General features: G+C 46.9%; 1 protein-coding gene across 6 annotated transcripts in view; it reads left to right on the top strand.

The window, feature by feature from the left end:
• The first annotated feature begins 8,271 nt into the window (after positions 1-8,271).
• Positions 8,272-18,884, top strand: part of Tmtc1 (transmembrane O-mannosyltransferase targeting cadherins 1) — a 224,109-nt gene continuing 213,496 nt past the window's right edge. For 2 of the 6 annotated variants that reach the window (XM_076568360.1, XM_076568359.1), the window contains exon 1: positions 8,274-8,701. In XM_076568360.1, coding sequence (XP_076424475.1) covers positions 8,403-8,701 — 299 coding nt within the window. In that variant the 5' untranslated portion in view covers positions 8,274-8,402. Of the gene's footprint in view, positions 8,702-10,664; positions 10,941-18,884 lie in introns of those variants that run through there. The other 4 variants (XM_076568361.1, XM_076568362.1, XM_076568358.1 and 1 more) reach the window with 4 other exon arrangements.

Below are 18,884 nucleotides of genomic sequence, written 5' to 3'. Positions count from 1 at the left end.
TACACACTTTAAAGCAGAGAAAAAGAAGGGGTTCTTTGCTTCTGGAGGAGAGGAGTAAGGTTCTGGAAGAAGGGGAGGAAACATGTGGCAGGTATGGATTGTTTAGTAAGGTCTGCTGTGGCACGAACAGTCCTTAGTCTTCGAGGAGCTCCCTTCCTGGTCTGTTAGAGGTAGCTATCTTTAGAAATGGACATAGATGTCCTGCTTTTGGATAGAAAGGATGCCAGAGCTCATTGCCTTGAGCCCCAAACAATCCTGATGCCAGAGAGGCTTGTTTTGAGCTTCTATCAATGGGTCTCCAGTACACTTGTCTCTAGTTTCCCTAGAGATCAGAAATAATATGCTGGTTGTGATCCAAACCCCACCTTAATCCACGCTAGATGATCCAGCACTGAACTACCAGCAAAGAGACTCCTGTGAGGCAGAATGTTCTAGATACTCCTCAGGTGCCAAGGTCAAAGGCCAGACTTGTCTATGGAGAACTTCATTCTTCAAAAAAATATGATAACCTTCCAATATTTACCATTCAATTCAAAGTTACAAAACTATAACTCCAATCGCAGCCAATACTATTCTATCTAACGGTGGAATAGAGTCAACTGAGGGATTTTATGAGTCAGATACTAAACATGGACTTTATAAAAAATTAAGTTTTAAAAATGAAAATAATAAATGAGGATAGAAAGACAGGAAGTTAAGGAGACATGGGATGAGTTAGGTTCCAGTAGCTCACCAGCTGAGAGTCAATAATTCAGCACAGTTAACATTTTCTGTGAAGGTGGCTTACAAAGACACAATATTCCTTTTATATAGAGATATTTTCAAACAAGAATGTTAAAATAGCAATGAGCCATGTTTAAGGCTTGCATGCACATGACCTTGAAGTATGCTCTTAACTCCTTTCAAAGCCATAAATTTGCATTTTCTGGGAATTTCATGAACAAAACTATGAACTTCATTTGTAGTTTTTTTTTTTTAAGTGACCTAGCTGCCCTGTGCACCCTCTTGTGAGCTGTGCCTTTACCTTGACAGCTGCAATGCTGTCTGGAGTGCCTCAGGAACCACCCTACATCTCACTTACAGAGGTGGGGGGGAGGGGAGAGAGGGAGGAGAGAGAGAAAGATTTAGAAATTCTTTGAACAATGTAACTTCAGATGTCACATACATGGCCTCTCGCTTATATGTGTATTATTATCCTCTCCTGTGTGCCTCTTATTTTGTTAATGCCTGTGCTTAAGTCTATGCTAAAATCTCTTTTAATAAACTCAAGCTCTGCTTCATATGACCTATCCTGAAATTCTTTTTTGTGTTGAGTCAAGAATCCCACTTTACCCAGTAGACGTCTCTGAAAAGATCTCTTCAAACCGCAGCTGTGTCTCGGCTTCCCTCTTACCCACCACTAACAACAAATACTCAAAACTTGTCATTTTAAAGTTGCCTTATTATTCCTAAGCTCTTGGTCTTATTTACAGATGGTTTCTACCTGTTGGAAACCCCGTAGAGCACCGCCACGAGGTTCTCTCTCTGTCTCTGTGTAGGCTTGCCACCTTTGTAGCACAAGGTGGACACGAGTGAGCATAATACCTGATCAATACTATGATCAGGAATTTTTTTGGTCATCTTTGACTTTGAGATACTTCTTTCTGCTGGTCCAGTGGTTAAAAGAGCTGTTGAGAATGTGTTACAGGCCACAGCAGCACTGGGCCAAATGTCTGATAAATTATCTCAAAATATAAAGTTTGTGTAGAGCTCATGAACCTGACCCAGGAGTTTTACCTATAAATTGCACTCTTCGTACAACCTTGTTCTGTGTGGCTCTGGATTTAATTTTAAGTGTAAATTTATACAATGGCATTTTAGTGCTTCTGACATTTTGTGTAAATTGTGGCTGGTGTATGAGAAACTAAAAGTAGCATTTTGATTTATAAGTGTAAGATAAAAATGTATGCATGTAACACTTGCCTCATGTGAAAACAGTGTTCTTTTCTGTTGTGCATAATGACTTAAATTTAAGTTCCAAGACAGCGCATATTTACTTGTATGTGGCAGCAGTTTCAAAGCAGAGACTCCAAACTCTCTGGAGAACTCAGTCAGTCTTTTCACTGATGGGGATCAGGGCATTCATTCCACAGCATGGCTCCTCGGGACACTGGACATTTCACTTGAACATGCAGAAGGGCGTTTGTCTGAAGCTGGTCACAGGACTGCTCCTGTCTGAGACAATCATCTTCAAAGAGGAAGGTTTATTTTTGTCTCACACTTTCCCAGGCTGCAGCTCCCAGTCAGTGGGCCCCACTGCTTTAGACTGGTCATGGTGGGAAGTGTGTGGAGGGACAAACACCCTCGCCTTGTGGGAGAAACAAAAGAGAAGAGAAGGACTAGGGGCCACTCCTTCTTGAGGGAATGTCCCCATTGACTTCACACCTCACCCCTGGACCTGGCCTCACACTGGGGGACTGTGCTGAACTGTCACTGAACAGGACACTGAAGCTGTGAGCAGTTACAGCCAGCATTTAAGAGGTGGAGAGGTGTCAGTCTCCAAACATGGAGGCTCCAGAGTGAACCTGACTGGATTAGTGTGGGGAGCAGAGGAAACCCTCTGTGTGTGTGAAGTACTGATGAGTGTGTATGGTTTGATAGACATGGGCACCACACATCTAGGATCCTAAAGCCTCAGACCCATGGGAAATTGCAAAGCTTTCCCTCCTGATCCAAATGTGAATGTTGATAGTGTGTGCAGAAAATGACCAGCACAGCTTTCTTCCCCCCAGATATTTATGGCCTGAAGTCTACTCCCCTCCAGAGCCTGCTCCTACTGAGATTAGTTAAACCTGCCTCCTTGTTCAGCTGTATATAATAACCCCACCTCTTGTTAGGCTGTATGCAATAACTCTGCCTCCCTGATCGACTATATATATCTATATTAAACTCTCTGAGCTTCCAGGGTGCTGCGGTTTCTCATCAGAGAGCTCTCCCCACCTGATCCCAACTTTTTTGTGCATCCCTGTGTCTGTCTGTCTGTCTTTTCTTCATTCCCTCACTGCCCCAGTCAGGTCTAGTTCTAGGAGCTGTGCAAGGTGGTGGCAGATCAGCCTTGCCAAGTTTCCCTGGTTATTACTGCCACTCACACCATCTGTCCTATCATGATCCTATCCCATGATCTTCTAGTCTCCAGCAAACTGAATAAAACAAACAAGCAAACAAATCACCAGGTTAGGGTATAAAAGGGGTTCAGTGGTTAAGAGTGCCCACTGGCTGTTCTTTCAAGGACCAGTTTGATTTCCAGCACCACATAGCAGCTCACAGCTCTCTGTAACTCAAGTCCCAGGGGATCTGAAGTCCTCTTCTGGCATTTGTTGGCACTACAAGCACATGGTACGCTGACATTCATGCCGGCAAAACACATCTATTGGTAGCTAGAGTTTTCCTGCCTTGCCCACAGTCAGGACAAATCTCTGTCACCCGCCAGTCCTGCAGCCTCTTAGACCCAACCAAGTAAACACAGAGACTTATATTGCTTACAAACTGTATGGCCATGGCAGGCTTCTTGCTAACTGTTCTTATATCTTAAATTAATCCATTCCTATTAGTCTATAAGTTGCCACGTGGCTCGTGGCTTACTAATACCTTACATCTTGCTTGTCATGGTGGCAGCTGGCAGTGTCTCTCTGCCTCAGCCTTCCTCTTCCCAGAATTCTCCTCTTTGTCCCACCTATACTTCCTGCCTGGCTACTGGCCAATCAGTGTTTTATTTATTAATCAATCAGAGCAACAATTTAACATACAGAACATCCCACAGCATCTATTCACATAAAAGATAGTGAAAAATATATATATATACCAGGCTCAACTTCATTTTTGTATGTCTCCTGGGTCTTTCAAATAATATATTAAATCAGTTTATAGCCTTTCCTGTTAATCTGCCATTTATTGTGTAGATCCAGATAAAGTCAAAAAGGACAGGAGGAAAAGGGTATTCAGTGCAATGTTCACATGTGTACTTTTGTCTTGTTGGAGCAGGGTGACAAGGTTTGCTGTCCAAGTGATGGAATGTTAAAGATAACAGATGTTTTTGAGACATGTTCCTGTTTGCTATGTGAAGCTGTTGTATAGCCCCAGGGATGGAAAGGGAAGCCAGTTTACCTCCATGTCCATCTTATCTCCTGGGGATGCAATCTCTGCAGCCACCAGTCTGGGACCCAGGAAGACCACAGCTGCTACTGCAGACATCCCAGACTGCTCTCCACACTGCCAGGTATTGGGTAAGTCTGGGAGCACTGCTGCTTACAGCGTTGTCTTGAAGAAGAGATAATATTTAAGTTACTAAACATTAAAAATTAATATTTTAAAGTATTGTTGTCAATCATTTTGCTAAATTTCTGCCTTTGTAACATTGCACTTGATCTCCTGTATATAACCTACCTGATTAGGGAGTATTGTTAGGATGAAAAAAATCACAGTGGACCTTATTCAAGGAAAAACAAATTATTGAATGATACTTGTTAAAACACAGTCAGGCTGACTTTATTCTGGATAATGGTGACAGGCATAGAACCATGGCAACAAGATCTTGCTGTGGGAAAAGGGATCAGGCTCAACCCTGAATGCAGCCAGGAGCTGAGTGGGAATTGATATTCAGGAGCCAACTGCGTGTGTGCAGGGAGAGGTGTGGAGTGTCAGTGGGGGGGTATTGCTAAAATACCATATCAGAGTTAAGAAGGTGCTGTGCTCTGGATGCAAAATACCCCCCCCCAATTGTTTGATTGCTGGGTGCTGCTCCTGCAGATGAGAAACCTCTAGGAGGTGGAGCCATGCTGCAGGAAGTGGGCCAATGGGGCCAGCCTTCCTACCTGCTATCCCACCTCTGCTTCCTGCTCATCTGGATTCGAGCAAGGTCTTTCCACTTTTTTTTTTTTTTTCACCTCTCTGCCTTTCCTGGCCACTGGGCTACATTGGGAGCCCAGATGAGTCCTTTCTCCCTTAGGTTGAGCTCTTGGGTGTTTTATCACAGTATGAAGGAAAATAACAGCTGTAAGAAGTTTCTGTCTGAACTGATCTGCCAGGATAATTCTGTAGTCCGGGTGGTCAGACACTGTTGAGTGGATGGTGACTATAAACCTGATCAGATATTCACGATCATCAAATTTAAGAGGTCTCTTTGCTAAAATTGAATTTTATAGGGCAGTGCATATAATCTAGGGTCCTAGGATAAGCTTATGAAGTCTCACTAAGGTTTGGCAAAGCAAAGAATCTTTGTAGTTAATTTGAAATCAGTTTTATTAAAATGTTGACTTGCCTTTGATTTATTTCTAGTGTTCAGGAATCCTGTTCTTGAGATGTGTACAAATGACTCTGTCTGAGCCTCAAGGGCACTTCTAGGATTGTTTGTTTTAGATGGCTCTGGGTGGACACAGATATCTTAGAAGGTAGTATTCCTGCAGTTATCAAGATCTTAACAATAATTGGAGACTAAGTAGCAAGATATGATATTATATCTAATTTACTTTTGAGCCCCTTTATTAGTTGAGTGTTTTGTACCTTGAGAGAGGAGCAGCCAGCTTGGTGGCTGGTGCTGCCTGATACCGGCACTCTATGGCACGGAGCTGATTGGGTTAGGAAATGGGGCTCCAGGAGAATCTTCCTACAGGTGCTCCCGGGCTCACAATATATGTTGTGACCAATGTGTTGGGCATTGAAGATGTCATACGTCGAAACACATTTAATACTTCCAACCTGTGGAACTTCAAGCTTAACCTGAACACCACGGTGTCAGTGGGGCTTCCTGGAGCTTCAGGAATACCAAACCCAACTCTCAAAGCTTGGTTTCTGTGAGGCGCATGGCTCTCCACCACTGCCAAACTGGAAGGCTCCAGGCTGAACCTTGTAAGTCAGGGAACATCTTGATTCTGAATGGACCTCACATCCAACATTTGAAGTAAAGAGTGCAAATGTCACGGAAACTGGGGGACAGTCTCTGCTTCCCGAATGCTTCTTTCCTCTCTCTGCAGGTTCAGCTCCAGTCACCCTCCAGCGAGGTCACCATCACTGACAGCCCTGATTCTGTTCCACCTAAAAACTCAAACTGCTGAGATGGGGCAGCATTCCTCTTGAGAAGGTAGCATGAGTGCTGTGATGAAGTGAACTGCCATAGAATCTGTTTTTGGAGTCTCTCCTGGGTTTAGGGCATTGTCCCTAGATAGCTCTTGTGCGTCACACACACACACTGGCCTATCACCAGTGACCATTTCCATGGGGCAGTGCTCTGCTGCTACTGTTTTAGAGAGCCAGTTATGGTTGGGAAATGTCCCTCTTGTATTGTTTAGTGCTCCCAACACACAGTCAGTCTCTCTCACACATACACAGAGAGTCTACCACACACACAGTCTCTGTCTCTCTCACACACAGTTTCACACACATAGTCTCTCACATAATACATCTATCGTCACACACACGGATACAAGTCAGTCTCTCACACATGGTCTCCCTCTTGCGCTCTCTCTCTCTCTCTCTCTCTCTCTCTCTCACACACACACGCACGCACGCACGCACGCACGCACGCACGCACGCACGCACACGCACACGCACACGCACACGCACGCACGCATGCACGCACAGAGAGAGAGAGAGAGAGAGAGAGAGAGAGAGAGAGAGAGAGAGAGAGAGAGAGAGAACATGAGCAGCCTTGTGCCTCCACCTTTCCTTAGCACAGTGTGTACCAGGTAAGTCCATTTTTTTTATTACTACAGAGGAAGCTAAAACACAGGTGTGTGGGGTCTGGCTAGAGCAGCCACTGAGGACCAGATATTCTGGTAAAGCCATCACTAGGCTCAGGATTTCAGCTTTGCTTCTCTGACACCAATTTTAATTCACCAATAATAAATAATACATCAAAAAAGGTAAAATGGGTTGTCATGTCTTGGACTGCATTCCTGTTAATCTGAGAACTATTGATTAAGTGCTCAGGTGTTAAAAAATTAAGGAGCCATTGGAAGGCTCAAAGAACAAATTCTCCTTTATGTTTCAATTTTCTTTTCTCTCTTGTCCAAAGTTTTTTTTTTTTTTTTTTTTTTTTTTTTTTTTTATTGGTTGTCATTGTTTGTCTGTCTGTTTCAATGGTGACTTTACTTTGAGGTTTGTGGTCTGGATGTATGGAAATCTCAGTTAACTTCAGTAATAAAGCTACGTCAGTTCATAAGCGGCCTGAAAGAATTAACGGACTTTTCAATTCTAGGGGAATTCGGGTGTTACTCTGGAACACCTCATTTATTTACATATTGTGATTGGCATTCAAAAGTAGCACAGTTTCGGGAAAGACAGGAAGTTTCTGAGTCAGAGGCAGTGCCAGGGCGTCTGCAGTTTTAATTTGTATTGACAGGGCTGGGGCAGTCTTGCATGCACTATTCAAGAGACAATAGTCACACCCAAGATATCCAGTAAGACAGCAGGTAAAGTAGCTGGGCCAGAGAGGCTGAGGCAGGAAGACAGCCTGGCTCCTTCCATAACCAATGCCAGAGGGCGACAGAGTAAGGCAGTGTCTCAAAACCAAAACCAAAAGAAAGCCAGAAGTGATGTGTTCGGCGACTCTCATTGCTTAAGAGTTTAAAGGAAAAACAAAAGGAAGAGTCAGCCGGACGGAAATAAAAAATCAAACCCAGGGCTTATTGTAAACCGTAGCAGCAGCAGCAGCAGCAGCAGCAGCAGCAGCAGCAGCAGCGCAATACTGCAAGGAGGTAGTCCACAGCCTGGCATGCACCCCTCAGCTTCGTGGAAGGGACCGCTGCGTGCGTTCCCAGGGTTGGGGCGCAACGCGGTGTAAGGCTTCAAGCCTTGCGGGCGCTGGAGCGTGTCCTCGCGCTGTTCTGCGGGTGTCTAATCTCTAGCTTCTCTGGGGAGAGACGGTATTGGGGTGCAGACAGCGCACCTGCTAAGCATCCCGGCTCGCAGCCAGGAGGCGGCGGAGACCTGTCCCTCCGCGACTGAGATGGACTGGGGATAGGTCTGGGAGAGCAGCTGGGCGTACCCTGAGGGACCCCGAGTGGCCTTCCCGCATGCCACTCCCCGCACCCCCAGCCCAGCAGCGCCCCCGCTCCACCTGTGCGCGCTCTAGTCGCTTGGGACCCGGCGCCCGCGGGCGGAGGCCAGGTGTTAGGGACCTTGGGTCCCGGGATCCAGGAGGCGGAGGCGCGCGAGCGGGCATGCGCAGTGGGCGGAGGCGGCGGCGATGGCCCGGGGAGGCGGGGGGACCGCTGTTTATTTGCAGCTGGGCCACCGCGGCGGCGGAGCACGGGGCGCCCGGGCGGGGAGAGTGGGCGCGCGATGCCCGAGCAACGCAGGCCGCCGCGCGCCCGGACCCCGGCCGGGGAGGATGCGCGCCGCGCGGGAGCGGCCGTGCCGGCGGCGCGATGCTGGTGACCCGCGGGGACCGCGGCGGCGGGGAGCGCGCGCCCTCGCGGCGCCCGCGCTGCGGGCTGATTCCGGCCGGGGCGGCTGCGCTGCTAGCCGGGGCCAGCTGCTTGTGCTACGGCCGCTCACTGCGGGGCGAGTTTGTGCACGACGACGTGTGGGCGATCGTGAACAACCCCGACGTGCGGCCCGGGACCCCGCTGCGCTGGGCCGTTTTCGCCAACGACTTCTGGGGCAAAGGCCTGGCGGACAGCACCAGCCACAAGTCCTATCGGCCGCTGTGCGTGCTGTCCTTCAGGTGAGCCCCGTGCGCCCTGGGGTCTGTTCACCTGTCCCCGGAGAAGAGGTGGCACTGCGGGGGCACTTCTGACGGATCCATCCGTACCTCCTCTAGAGTGCCCTCCCCTTTCAGCTCTGTCCTCCGGGCTCTACCCTAGATCTTCTTACCATCAGCCCGATCCTCCTCGCTTTACCTCGGGTTCTCCCGGCTCAGCCTGGTCTACTATGTTTTACGCTTGCCCCTCCTTGCTCATCTGGGTTCCCCTGGCTCTGCCCCAGGTCCTCTGCTTGGTGCTCCTGGTTCTATCCTCAGTGCTTTCTACTCGGCTCCAGGTCCTCCCGGCTCTGTCTAGTATTCTGTCAGCGAAGCCCCGGCTTCTCTCTGACCGAGGTTCACTGCGCTCTGCCCCAGGACCTCGTCACTCTGGCTGGACCCTCCCGGTTCTGGCCCCAATCCTGCTGTGCCAGGCTCTGTCCCGAGTCCTCCTGGCTCTGCCTCTGGTCCTTACCAGGATCAGCTCCAGGTTCTGAAGGCTCTGCCCCGGTTCTCAAGCATTGCACCGTTTTTGTTTTTGTTTTTGTTTTGTTTTGTTTTGTTTTTCGGTCTTGGGTTCTCTCCGCGGTACTCAGGGACCTCCCTGCTCTGCCTGGTCCTCTCAGCTAAGCCTAGGTTCTCCCGCGCTTCCTGGCTCCTGGGGCACCGGCTGCGGAGTTGGAACTGAGTTTCTCCTGAGACTGCGCTCTCCCTGCTAGGTTCCCGAGGATTCAGGGTTGGTAGACCTGACTTCGCACCCGACCCTTCCCTACCCTTCCCGGTCTTCTCCTGGCGATCGGAGGGTTCCAGAGGGTGGCGTTGCTCCAAGTTGTTAGCTTCTCTCGGGAGGTTAGACTGCTGGGCAGATGACGAGTAGAGGGGACCGGATCAGGTGGCCTAGGATGCGCCTGGAGCTGCCAGGCTGTGAGTGTTTCAGTCAGAAGCTGGGAAGAGGGGTCAGGGACCCTACCCTGAGCACCAGGCTTTGTGTACTAGGCCGCTGATAGTCTCCCTAACCCGACCATCTCCAACCCCAGTCTCCGAGTCCGTCACGCGGCGCCCAGCCCCCGGGACCCACGCCGAGTGCGCACGCGTGGTGAGGCACCTGCCTGGGGTCGCAGAGACCCTTCCCCAGCTCCGGAATCATGACACAGCGTTTCTGGTGTGAAGTAGTTGATCCGGACCGAAAGTACGCGTTAGTAGGGTGGGGTATCCGCTTGAATTTAGAATTCTGGGGAAAGAACGGGTTGGAACCCAAGAGCTGAACTCCATTCAGTGTAACTTGACTCCGCATTTGAGTTGGTGTGAGTGAGTAGGACTCAACAGCTCACAGGGTATTAGCCCCGAAACCTGCTTTCCAATCCTTGTCATCGGAGCCGTAGTTCATGGCACTGATCTCTGGGAACAGTTGGCAAAGTAACAGCGTGGACCTTCAGGCCCCATGACTTACAAAAGGAAACCCGGCAGTTGGCTTTCACGTCATTCTTTCAAATAAACTAATGTTTTAAAGAGGCTGAGAAAACACGTCTGACTCCCAAGCGGATGTTTTATAAACATTTATCTTTGGAAAGTTGTGTAGATTTTCAACCCAAGGTAGCCTTAGCTGCAGTTTCTCAGCCTTTTTAATTTCCCAGTTGTTTTTCTTTTTTTAATCTTAAAAATAGGAACGCTTCCTTGGTGGGCTTTTTCATTGAGTAGGTGAGGCTGTTGATTAATTTGAAGCTGTATAAGCTCACAGCACTCCATATGCAGACTTTTTACAGCCCTGGTCCCTGGCCTGAGCAGTTTCCATTTAAAGGGCCAGGGTTGAATGCCTGCTGGAGGATGTGTACCAGTACGTTGCTGGCTGTCCAAGTGTTTTCAATAGTTCCTAATAGGAGCTCTGCCAGGGCAGAGAAGGGAGGGAGTGTGTGCAGAAACTCCACCTCTTACATCACCAGCTTGACTTCATCCCCCTGGACGTGGGCTGGGTTGATGGGCAGGGTGGCAGAGCAGGGGAAGGGGAATATGCAACCTCTTCTGGGTGTTCATTGTTTATGCAGAGAAGTTTGGTTTCTAAGACATGGCCCTTTGCTGTGTGGGTTGCTAGAAGAGTGCTGGCTAGGTTGTTTTTGGTTTTGTGGGGTTTTGTTTTGTTTTGTTTTTTGTCAGCTTGACACAAGCTAGGGCCATCTAGGAAGAAGGAAACTCAATTGAGAATATGATGCTCTCATCAGATTGGTCGGTAGGTAAGCCTGTGTGGACATTTTCCTGATTAATGATTGATGTGGGTGGATCCAGCTCACTATGGGTGGTGCCACTCCTGGGAAGGTGGTCACAGCAAGCTGAGTAAGGGGTGTTCCTCCATGTCTCTGCATGAGTTTCTGCCTTGACTTCCCTAAACGATAGAACTGTGGTCCAGACATGTAAGGCAAAGAAACCCTTCTCTCCCTAGGTTGTTTTTGGTTGTGGTGTTCATCACAGCAACAGAAAGCAAATAGAGGCACAGCAATGGCCCCTCCTCTTTTTTTAATGGGCCAATTGAGTTGTGAGTCTAGAGAGCAACGGGGTATGACTTGGAATAGTTACCTTATCATGAAGAGAAGCAGACCAGTCCTGTTCACGTGGTCGGTTCCAATCGAAGTGGCCACCTCTTGAGTAGTCAATGAGGTGCAACCCATGTTCTGGTGCGGTAGCATGGACTGAAGGTCCCTGAAGACTTCAGACACTTAATAGTTTTTCTTTCCTTTCCTCTTCCTCCTGTTTTTTGTTTGTTTGTTTCTTGAGACCTGCTGTCACTCCATACCCAAGGCTGGCTTGGGACTCACTATGTAGCCCAGGATAGTTCTTTACTCATGGCCGCTCTCCTGCCTCAGCCTCCTCAGTGTTGAGATTACAGATTCAGTGAGCTGCCATGTCTAGTTAGACCTGTATAACCTGAACCTGCAAAAAAGGAATGGAAAGAGACACTTTGAGCATTTGGTATGAGCCAAGCGTTGGCCTAGTGTCCCGACTGGTTTTTGTGTCGACTTGGCACAAGCTAGAGTTATCTGCGAGGGAGGGAACTTCAGTTGAGAAAAAGCCTCCATGACATGGGGCTGTAGGCAAGCCTGAAGGGCGTTTTCGTAATTAGTGATTGATATGGGAGTACCCAGACCATTGTGGGTGTTGCTGCTAGTGGTCCTGGGTGCAGGAAATAGCATTGATATAATCCTTAGGATCCACCCCCCCCTCCCATCTTGTAGATTTCACCAGCTTTTGCATAGGTATTTTGTTTATTTTGATGAATATCTAGTTCTCTGCAGTTTTATAGCAGGTGTCAATTTCTGAGATTCTACTATAGTTACAAAGTCTAGAACACTTCCATCTCGTGAACTCTATACTTCCTCATCGTATCAACACACCTAAAGTCTAACATTTAACCCACAAACTACCACCCTGACCACTAATTCTCCATCTCTATAATTTTATCATTTTGATGTTATATAAGCAAAATTTCTTAGCGCACACTTTATTGAGATTGGCTTCTTTCTTCTTTAAATCTCAGCATTTCTCTGAAGCTTCATTCAGGTGGTTCTGTGCAATGAAGAGTTTGTTCCTTTTCATTTCTGAGTGGTAGTCTGCTCTATAAATGTCCCAAAGTTGATCCATTTTCTCTTATTTTTGTACCTTACTTTTTGTTCTCATAGAATCCCAAATCAAAATATAAACTTTTTTCTTTTTCTTAGTAAAAGTAAATTTATATTCTCTCTATATTAAATGTATGTCACATACTGAAAGATGGAAACTCTCTTAAGAACAAACATAATCAACTAATATATAATTCTTTTGCTGGACCAATGCTTCTATATAAAGAATAACACTGTACCTACTGTGGAATATTAATTTAAGATGCGTTGTATTTGTTTGTGCTATGGAACATTTGTTTGATAGTGCAAGGATGTGTTGCATTCTTTTATGTTGCATTTGTTAAACTGTGAAGCTGTGTTACTTTGCCTATCTAAAACACCTGATGGTGTAATAAAGATATGAATGGCCAATATTGAGGCAGGAGAAAGGATCAGTGGAGCTGGCAGGCAGAGAGAATAAATACAAGGAGAAAAAAAGAAGAAAGGGCATGAGAGAACAAGGAGAGGGGGATGCTAGGGGCCAGCCACCCAGCCACACAGCAAATCACAGATTAAGAGTGCAAGTAAGATATACAGAAGTTAGAAAAGAAAAAAATCCCAGAAGCAAAAGGTAGATGGGAAAATTTAAGTTAGAAAAGCTGGCTAGCAACAGTCAAGCTAAGGCCGGGCATTTATAATGAAGCATAAGCCTCCTTGTGTGATTTACATGGGAGCTGGGTGGCAGGCCTCCCCAAAAGACCACAGAGTGAAAACAATCAACAACACATACCTGTATAGTAAAGAGCCTTGTCATGCTTCTCACATAAAAGGTGAAGTTGACTGAGGAAAAGGTGACCAGATGATATAGTTGCAGAGCCTACAGCAGTGAAACAAGGTGTGACAGGATTGTATACTCCATCACTTTCGCTCTGTTGTGACTTTCTCTAGATCCCTCTTCCCAGGGTGACTCTGCATTAGGGCTGACCCCAGGAGACATTTCTGAGAGGTTTGGAAGGTGGGAGGGAAGTGGCCATGATCAGGCTGAGATCTGGAGTCTTGTGTAGCTTGAGCAGGAAGTGCTGTCTGCTCCTGGTGGGGACCACAGTAGCTCAGGTCACAGGCCTCCAGTCTCCCCTGAGCTTCCTCGGTGGCTGGGAATGCCAGCACAGGTGTGAGCAGCTAGAGTGGAAGAGTCAGGCCTTCTGCAAGTTTGCCTTGTTAAGGTGGGGCCGCAGAGGCAGTGTGCGTGTGTGTGTGTGTGTGTGTGTGTGTGTGTGTGTGTGTGTGTGTGTGAGAGAGAGAGAGAGAGAGAGAGAGAGAGAGAGAGAGAGAGAGAGAGAGAGAGAGAGAGAGAGAGATGTAGCATGTTGTCTGTGGTTCTTGCTCATCCTGGCTTTCCTCTGCACTGCCCTCTCCCCGCTGGCTGCCCTGCTGGCTTCCAAACCCAAACATCAGACTTGTAGGTGAGTAATGGTGACCTCTCATGTGGCTATTGTAAATATTTTTTCTCTGGATTACTCCTGGGTGTTCTGCCTACGTGTTGCAAATAGTCAACTCTGCTCGTGAGCAAGGACATGCAGGAATATATTTAGACAATAGTAGAGAAGAAACAAAGCATGTGAAAACTTACTCTGCAGTCTTCACGTTCTTTTGATTCTGCTTGTTTTTATCCTTAAGTTTTTTTTATTGGTGTTCATTCAGTGCATATAATGGGGGAGGGGACTTAACAGACTGTTTTCACTCAAGTACGCCCTGTGCTTTCACCGTATTCAGCCCATACCCTCCCCTTTCTTCTGGCTGCCCCACCCATTAGTTCCTACTGCTTCTCTACATAGCAAATATACAGATACCTGCATGTTATATATCTGTGTGTATATGCATATGTGTATTATATATGTGGTTTTATATCTATATAAAATCCAAGTTCCACATACAAGAGGAAACATCTGATATTTGTCTTTTCTGGTCTCCAGTTGCATCCATGTTCCTGTAAAGGACATAAAGTCATTTCCCTCCCTGAGCGTGACCTCTGAAATCAGGAGGAATGCATTAAGTTTCTTTGTAGATACTGAACTGACACAGAACCAAAGGCCACAGTGCCCATAACTCCCCCTTGAAATTGCCTTGATTGATTTAAAAGGTACTTCGTGTTTTCATTTTATCCTTTTCCCCTTTCCTCTCGGGAAGAGGTTCCTGTGGAAATTTCCATTCAGTCGGTGAGTGGAGCCTGACTCAACAAAGAACCTGTGGTCTTCAGCACTGAAGATGGGGAAAGTTAGGCTGGTTGCAGGACCTTAAACTCAGGGTTTTTCTTTCCATGTTTAGGCTATTAGATCATTATTTGCTCTAAAGTTTTACTGAATGCTTCTGATGCTAACATAAATCATAAGAGTGAAGTGGGTGGTTTAAATGTCAGAGCTAAAAAATAGAATATGTTAATATGTGTGGCTGTGGGGACCTGCAATGCTTTAATGCTTGAAAATGAGAGATTTTTACCAGTAGTCATAGAATTCTTCCAACTCTGAGAATGTGCAAGCATTAGCTTCCATGCCCTGCACCCGAGAACACTGAAATGTTCATCTTGGCTCTCCTCCTGCTGATTTGACCCCTTTGAGGTCTTTGTCTCTGCTGGGTCACACTGTTTTCTGTATACTCTAGACAAGAGTGAAGATGGCCTGGCATATTTGATTAATGTACCCAGACGTTCTGTGATGGACACACAGGCAAGGAAAAAAGAATTGGAGGCAGTAAAGTCTCTATGGGGAAAATTATTTTTTAAAAAAATGAAACTTCTATATTAAATTAAGAAAGCACTGGAGGCAGAGATTGTGATCATGGCCTCGTAGATAAGTCTAGACCTCAGTCTGGCTGTATAGGAAGAGCAGGAAAGGAGAGGAACCAAGCATTGGATTGTGGGTTTTTTCTACAAGTTTGTCCCTGAAGGAAATAATAGAATTGCCTTCAAAAGCAGTCTGTTTTTATTGACAAATGTCTTTCTATTTTCCTTTGCAGCCACACTTATTTTTTCCAGACTTTCAGTCTAGCCATTCCTCTTTATGAGGACTGAGGAATGTTTGGTCATGCCAAAGGAATGGTAGTGTGTCTCCTCCCGATGATAAGATGTGGCTTCTGCCTGCGAAGTCCTGGACTCCTGACTCCCACGCTGATGTCTAGGCTGTCCTTTCCACCCAGCACCCCGGAGCCCTTTGCTTCTTCACAGGCCAGACTTGCCGCTGCCGATGGCCTCTGTGCCTTCAGCGTCTGCTGAGACATTACGTTGTCATGGAGGCTTGCTCAGGACTCCTGATCTAAACATTCTCAGCATTTCACCTTTAGTTTCTTACTCTGATCTGTCAGTCACTTTTCCGGCACTGTGACAACATGCTTGAGAGTAGAGAAGGCAGGAAGGAAGGTTGTAGCTCACGGTTCGAGTCTGTGGTTGGCTGGCTCTGTGGTTTCTTGGCCTGTGATGAGGCAGAGCATCATCGTAGAGCTGCTGCCTCATTTGTGGGAAGCAGGGAGTCAGGCAGAGAGGAGCCTAGGACCAGATGGAACCCTGAGAGCCCCATGCTCTGTGATCTGCTTCTCCAGCTAGACTCCACTTCCCTATAACTAGTGAATTACTAGTCCAGTGCTGGAAAATCCGTGCTTAGGTCAGAGCCCTTGAGGCATGAAAAACCCTCACGGGTTTGGTCCACCATCTTGGGACCACACACACACACACACACACACACACACACACACACACACAGCACAAGAACCTTCTAGGGACTGTCCTCATCCAAGCCCTCCATAAACCCACTGCTGTCCGATGTCATTTTCTGTCACTGGTTTCAGTGTTCTGCCTCTGCTCTGTGAGATGTCTGTCTATAACACGCAGACTTTGCCTGTGAGCTGTCTATAACACGCAGACTTTGCCTGTGAGCTATCTGTAACACGCAGACTTTGCCTGTGAGCTGTCCATAACATGCAGGCTTTGCCTGTGAGCTGTCTGTCTATAACATGCAGACTTTGCCTGTGAGCTGTCTGTCTATAACATGCAGACTTTGCCTGTGAGCTGTCCATAACATGCAGACTTTGCCTGTGAGCTGTCTGTCTATAACATGCAGACTTTGCCTGTGAGCTGTCTATAACATGCAGACTTTGCCTGTGAGCTGTCTGTCTATAACATGCAGACTTTGCCTGTGAGCTGTCTGTCTGTAACACGCAGACTTTGCCTGTGAGCTGTCCATAACATGCAGACTTTGCCTGTGAGCTGTCTATAACATGCAGACTTTGCCCAGCTTGCGAAGTAGGGCTGAAGAATTAATTAAACATGGGGCTGCACTCTTTGCATGGGGAGTCTGCTTGTTTCCTGTCTTTTTAAAAGATGTGTGTGTGTGGGTGGGTGGGGGGTGGAGGGGGTTGTGTCTGTGTGTTTGTATATGTCTGTGTATGTGTCTATATTTGTGTGTGTCTTTGTGTCTGTGTGTGTCTCTCTCTGTATGTGTATGTATGTCTGTGTGTATGTGTGTCTGTGTGTGTACGTGTGTCTCTGTGTGTATGTATCTGTTTGTCTCTGTGTATGTGGGTATGTACATGTGTCTCTGTGTGTGTACGTATGTGTATGTATGTGCCTGTGTGTATGTGTGTGCATCTGTGTATGTATGTATGTATGTATGTATGTATGTATGTATGTATATGTGTCTGTGTGGTCTCTGTGTGCATGTGTATGTGTGTTTGTGTGTGTCTCTGTATGTGTGTCTGTAAGTGTGTACATCTGTATGTGCATCTGTGTGTGTATGTATGTATGTATGTATGTATGTATGTGTTTATGTGTATATATATGTGTATATATACGTATGCACTGGGGTGCAGTGCCCATAGAGGCCATAATAGGGAGCTAGATCTCCCTGGAGCTAGAGTGATGGGTTGTAAGCTTCCTGTAATAGAAACCCAACTCAGGTTCTCCAGAAAAACAGCAAGTGCTCTTAACCACTGAGCCATCTCTCCAGAGTAGATGTAATTCTGAACAGTTTTATTAAATAAGAAACACAGAGCCAAATGCAGAGTTAAAAGCCCAAGAGGTCAGAGCAGTAGCTGAGAGCTGAGACTTAAAACTGCCTTCTTACCCCTCACTGCCACTGCCGTCCTTCCCCTCAGCCAGAGACCTACTTCCTGTGTGTCTGTCTTTTTATTGACTTTCTGTTCTGCCTTCTCATTGGTTCTAAACCCAACCACATGACCTCCTTGTCATTGCCTGTCTATGCAGACCTCTAGGTCTCTATGGTTGGTATTGAGATTAAAGGCATGTGTCTCCATGCTGGTGGTGTCCTTGAACACACAGAGATCTGCCTGTCATGTGATTGGGATTAAGGGCGTGTGCTACCACTGCCAGACTTCTGCTAAATGGCTTGTTATTAGCTCTGACCCCCAGGCACTTTACTTATTAACATACAAATAAAATCACATTTCAGCACAAATAAAACATCACCATACTCCAGCCCAGTTTTCTGTCTCATTTCACCTTTTTTCTTCCTCTCTGGAAGAGAAAAAGGAAGCAGAGGGGGATTTCCTTGGACATTGCAGAGGATCCCTGAGGGCCCTGTGTTCCTCAGGTCAAGGGCGGCTTTGGCTGTAGAAAGATGACTGTGGCTGCTATAAAGTGGAGAGAATGGTGATCTTTAGTCTTCCCCCAGGACACCACCGAAGCACACATAGTAGCAGAGTGCATGGTGCGAGTTCAGAGCAGGAGGCAGGGGTTGTACCTCTGAGGTTGTACCCTCCACTTTTCCCCGTGGAGGCTTAAGATCCATTCATGCCAATGCCCTGCCTTCTCTCTAAAGTCACCAGGTTGAGCACAGGGACCTCAGAGTCAAAGGAAGCAGATGGTCCAGCCATCTAGATTTGGTCTGGTATTTGGTTTGGCTTCCTTCAGAGAAACCTTCTTTCTAAACCCTTGGGATTTCTCAATGTGAGGAATTTCATATTATTCAGGGTGTAGACTAATGGGTTCACCACGCCTGAGGAGCGAGTGACACACTATACGCTATGCACTAAATGGAGCTAAAAAGACCAGGAATGATTAGAGATGGGCTTTGAGCTGTGTGATATTGGCTCTACCTCCCACTTGAAGAGGGGGAGGAGACTGCAGATTGACTTCAGTCCTTTGTCAATCAAATGGGCCAAATAATGAAGCCCAAAATAATAAAGCCCCAGTAAAACCCCAACCCAGGGTTCGCTCACACTTCCCTGGTAGATTCTATGCCACCCTGATGCTCTGAGCTGGGTGTGTCTGAGGCTTGGCAGGTGTGTGTTTAGGATTCTCCAGGCCTTCTGCCAGGCATGGCTAGCTGCCCTTGGTCCTGAGTTTTGTTCTAACACTCCTGCAGAGCAGCAATTTCCTTAATCCTGTGAGGCATTCTAGAGCACTGGAGAACTGGAGGGAGATGGGGAAGCCCTGGTTTTATAGCAGTTGGTCAGAAGGTACTTTGAGGATATTTGGTGTCAGGAGTCTCAAGAGGAGATAACTTTAGGTTATTTCCCGTAACTGTGCCCAGGGGTGCTAGAGAACACACCCTTCCCGAAGAAAGTAAGTGCAA

This window comes from Peromyscus maniculatus, chromosome 3, assembly GCF_049852395.1.
Source record: "Peromyscus maniculatus bairdii isolate BWxNUB_F1_BW_parent chromosome 3, HU_Pman_BW_mat_3.1, whole genome shotgun sequence".
Classification (NCBI taxonomy): Eukaryota; Metazoa; Chordata; class Mammalia; order Rodentia; family Cricetidae; genus Peromyscus; species Peromyscus maniculatus.
Note: the sequence above shows the minus strand (reverse complement) of the source record. Positions and strands in the feature narration are given on the sequence as shown.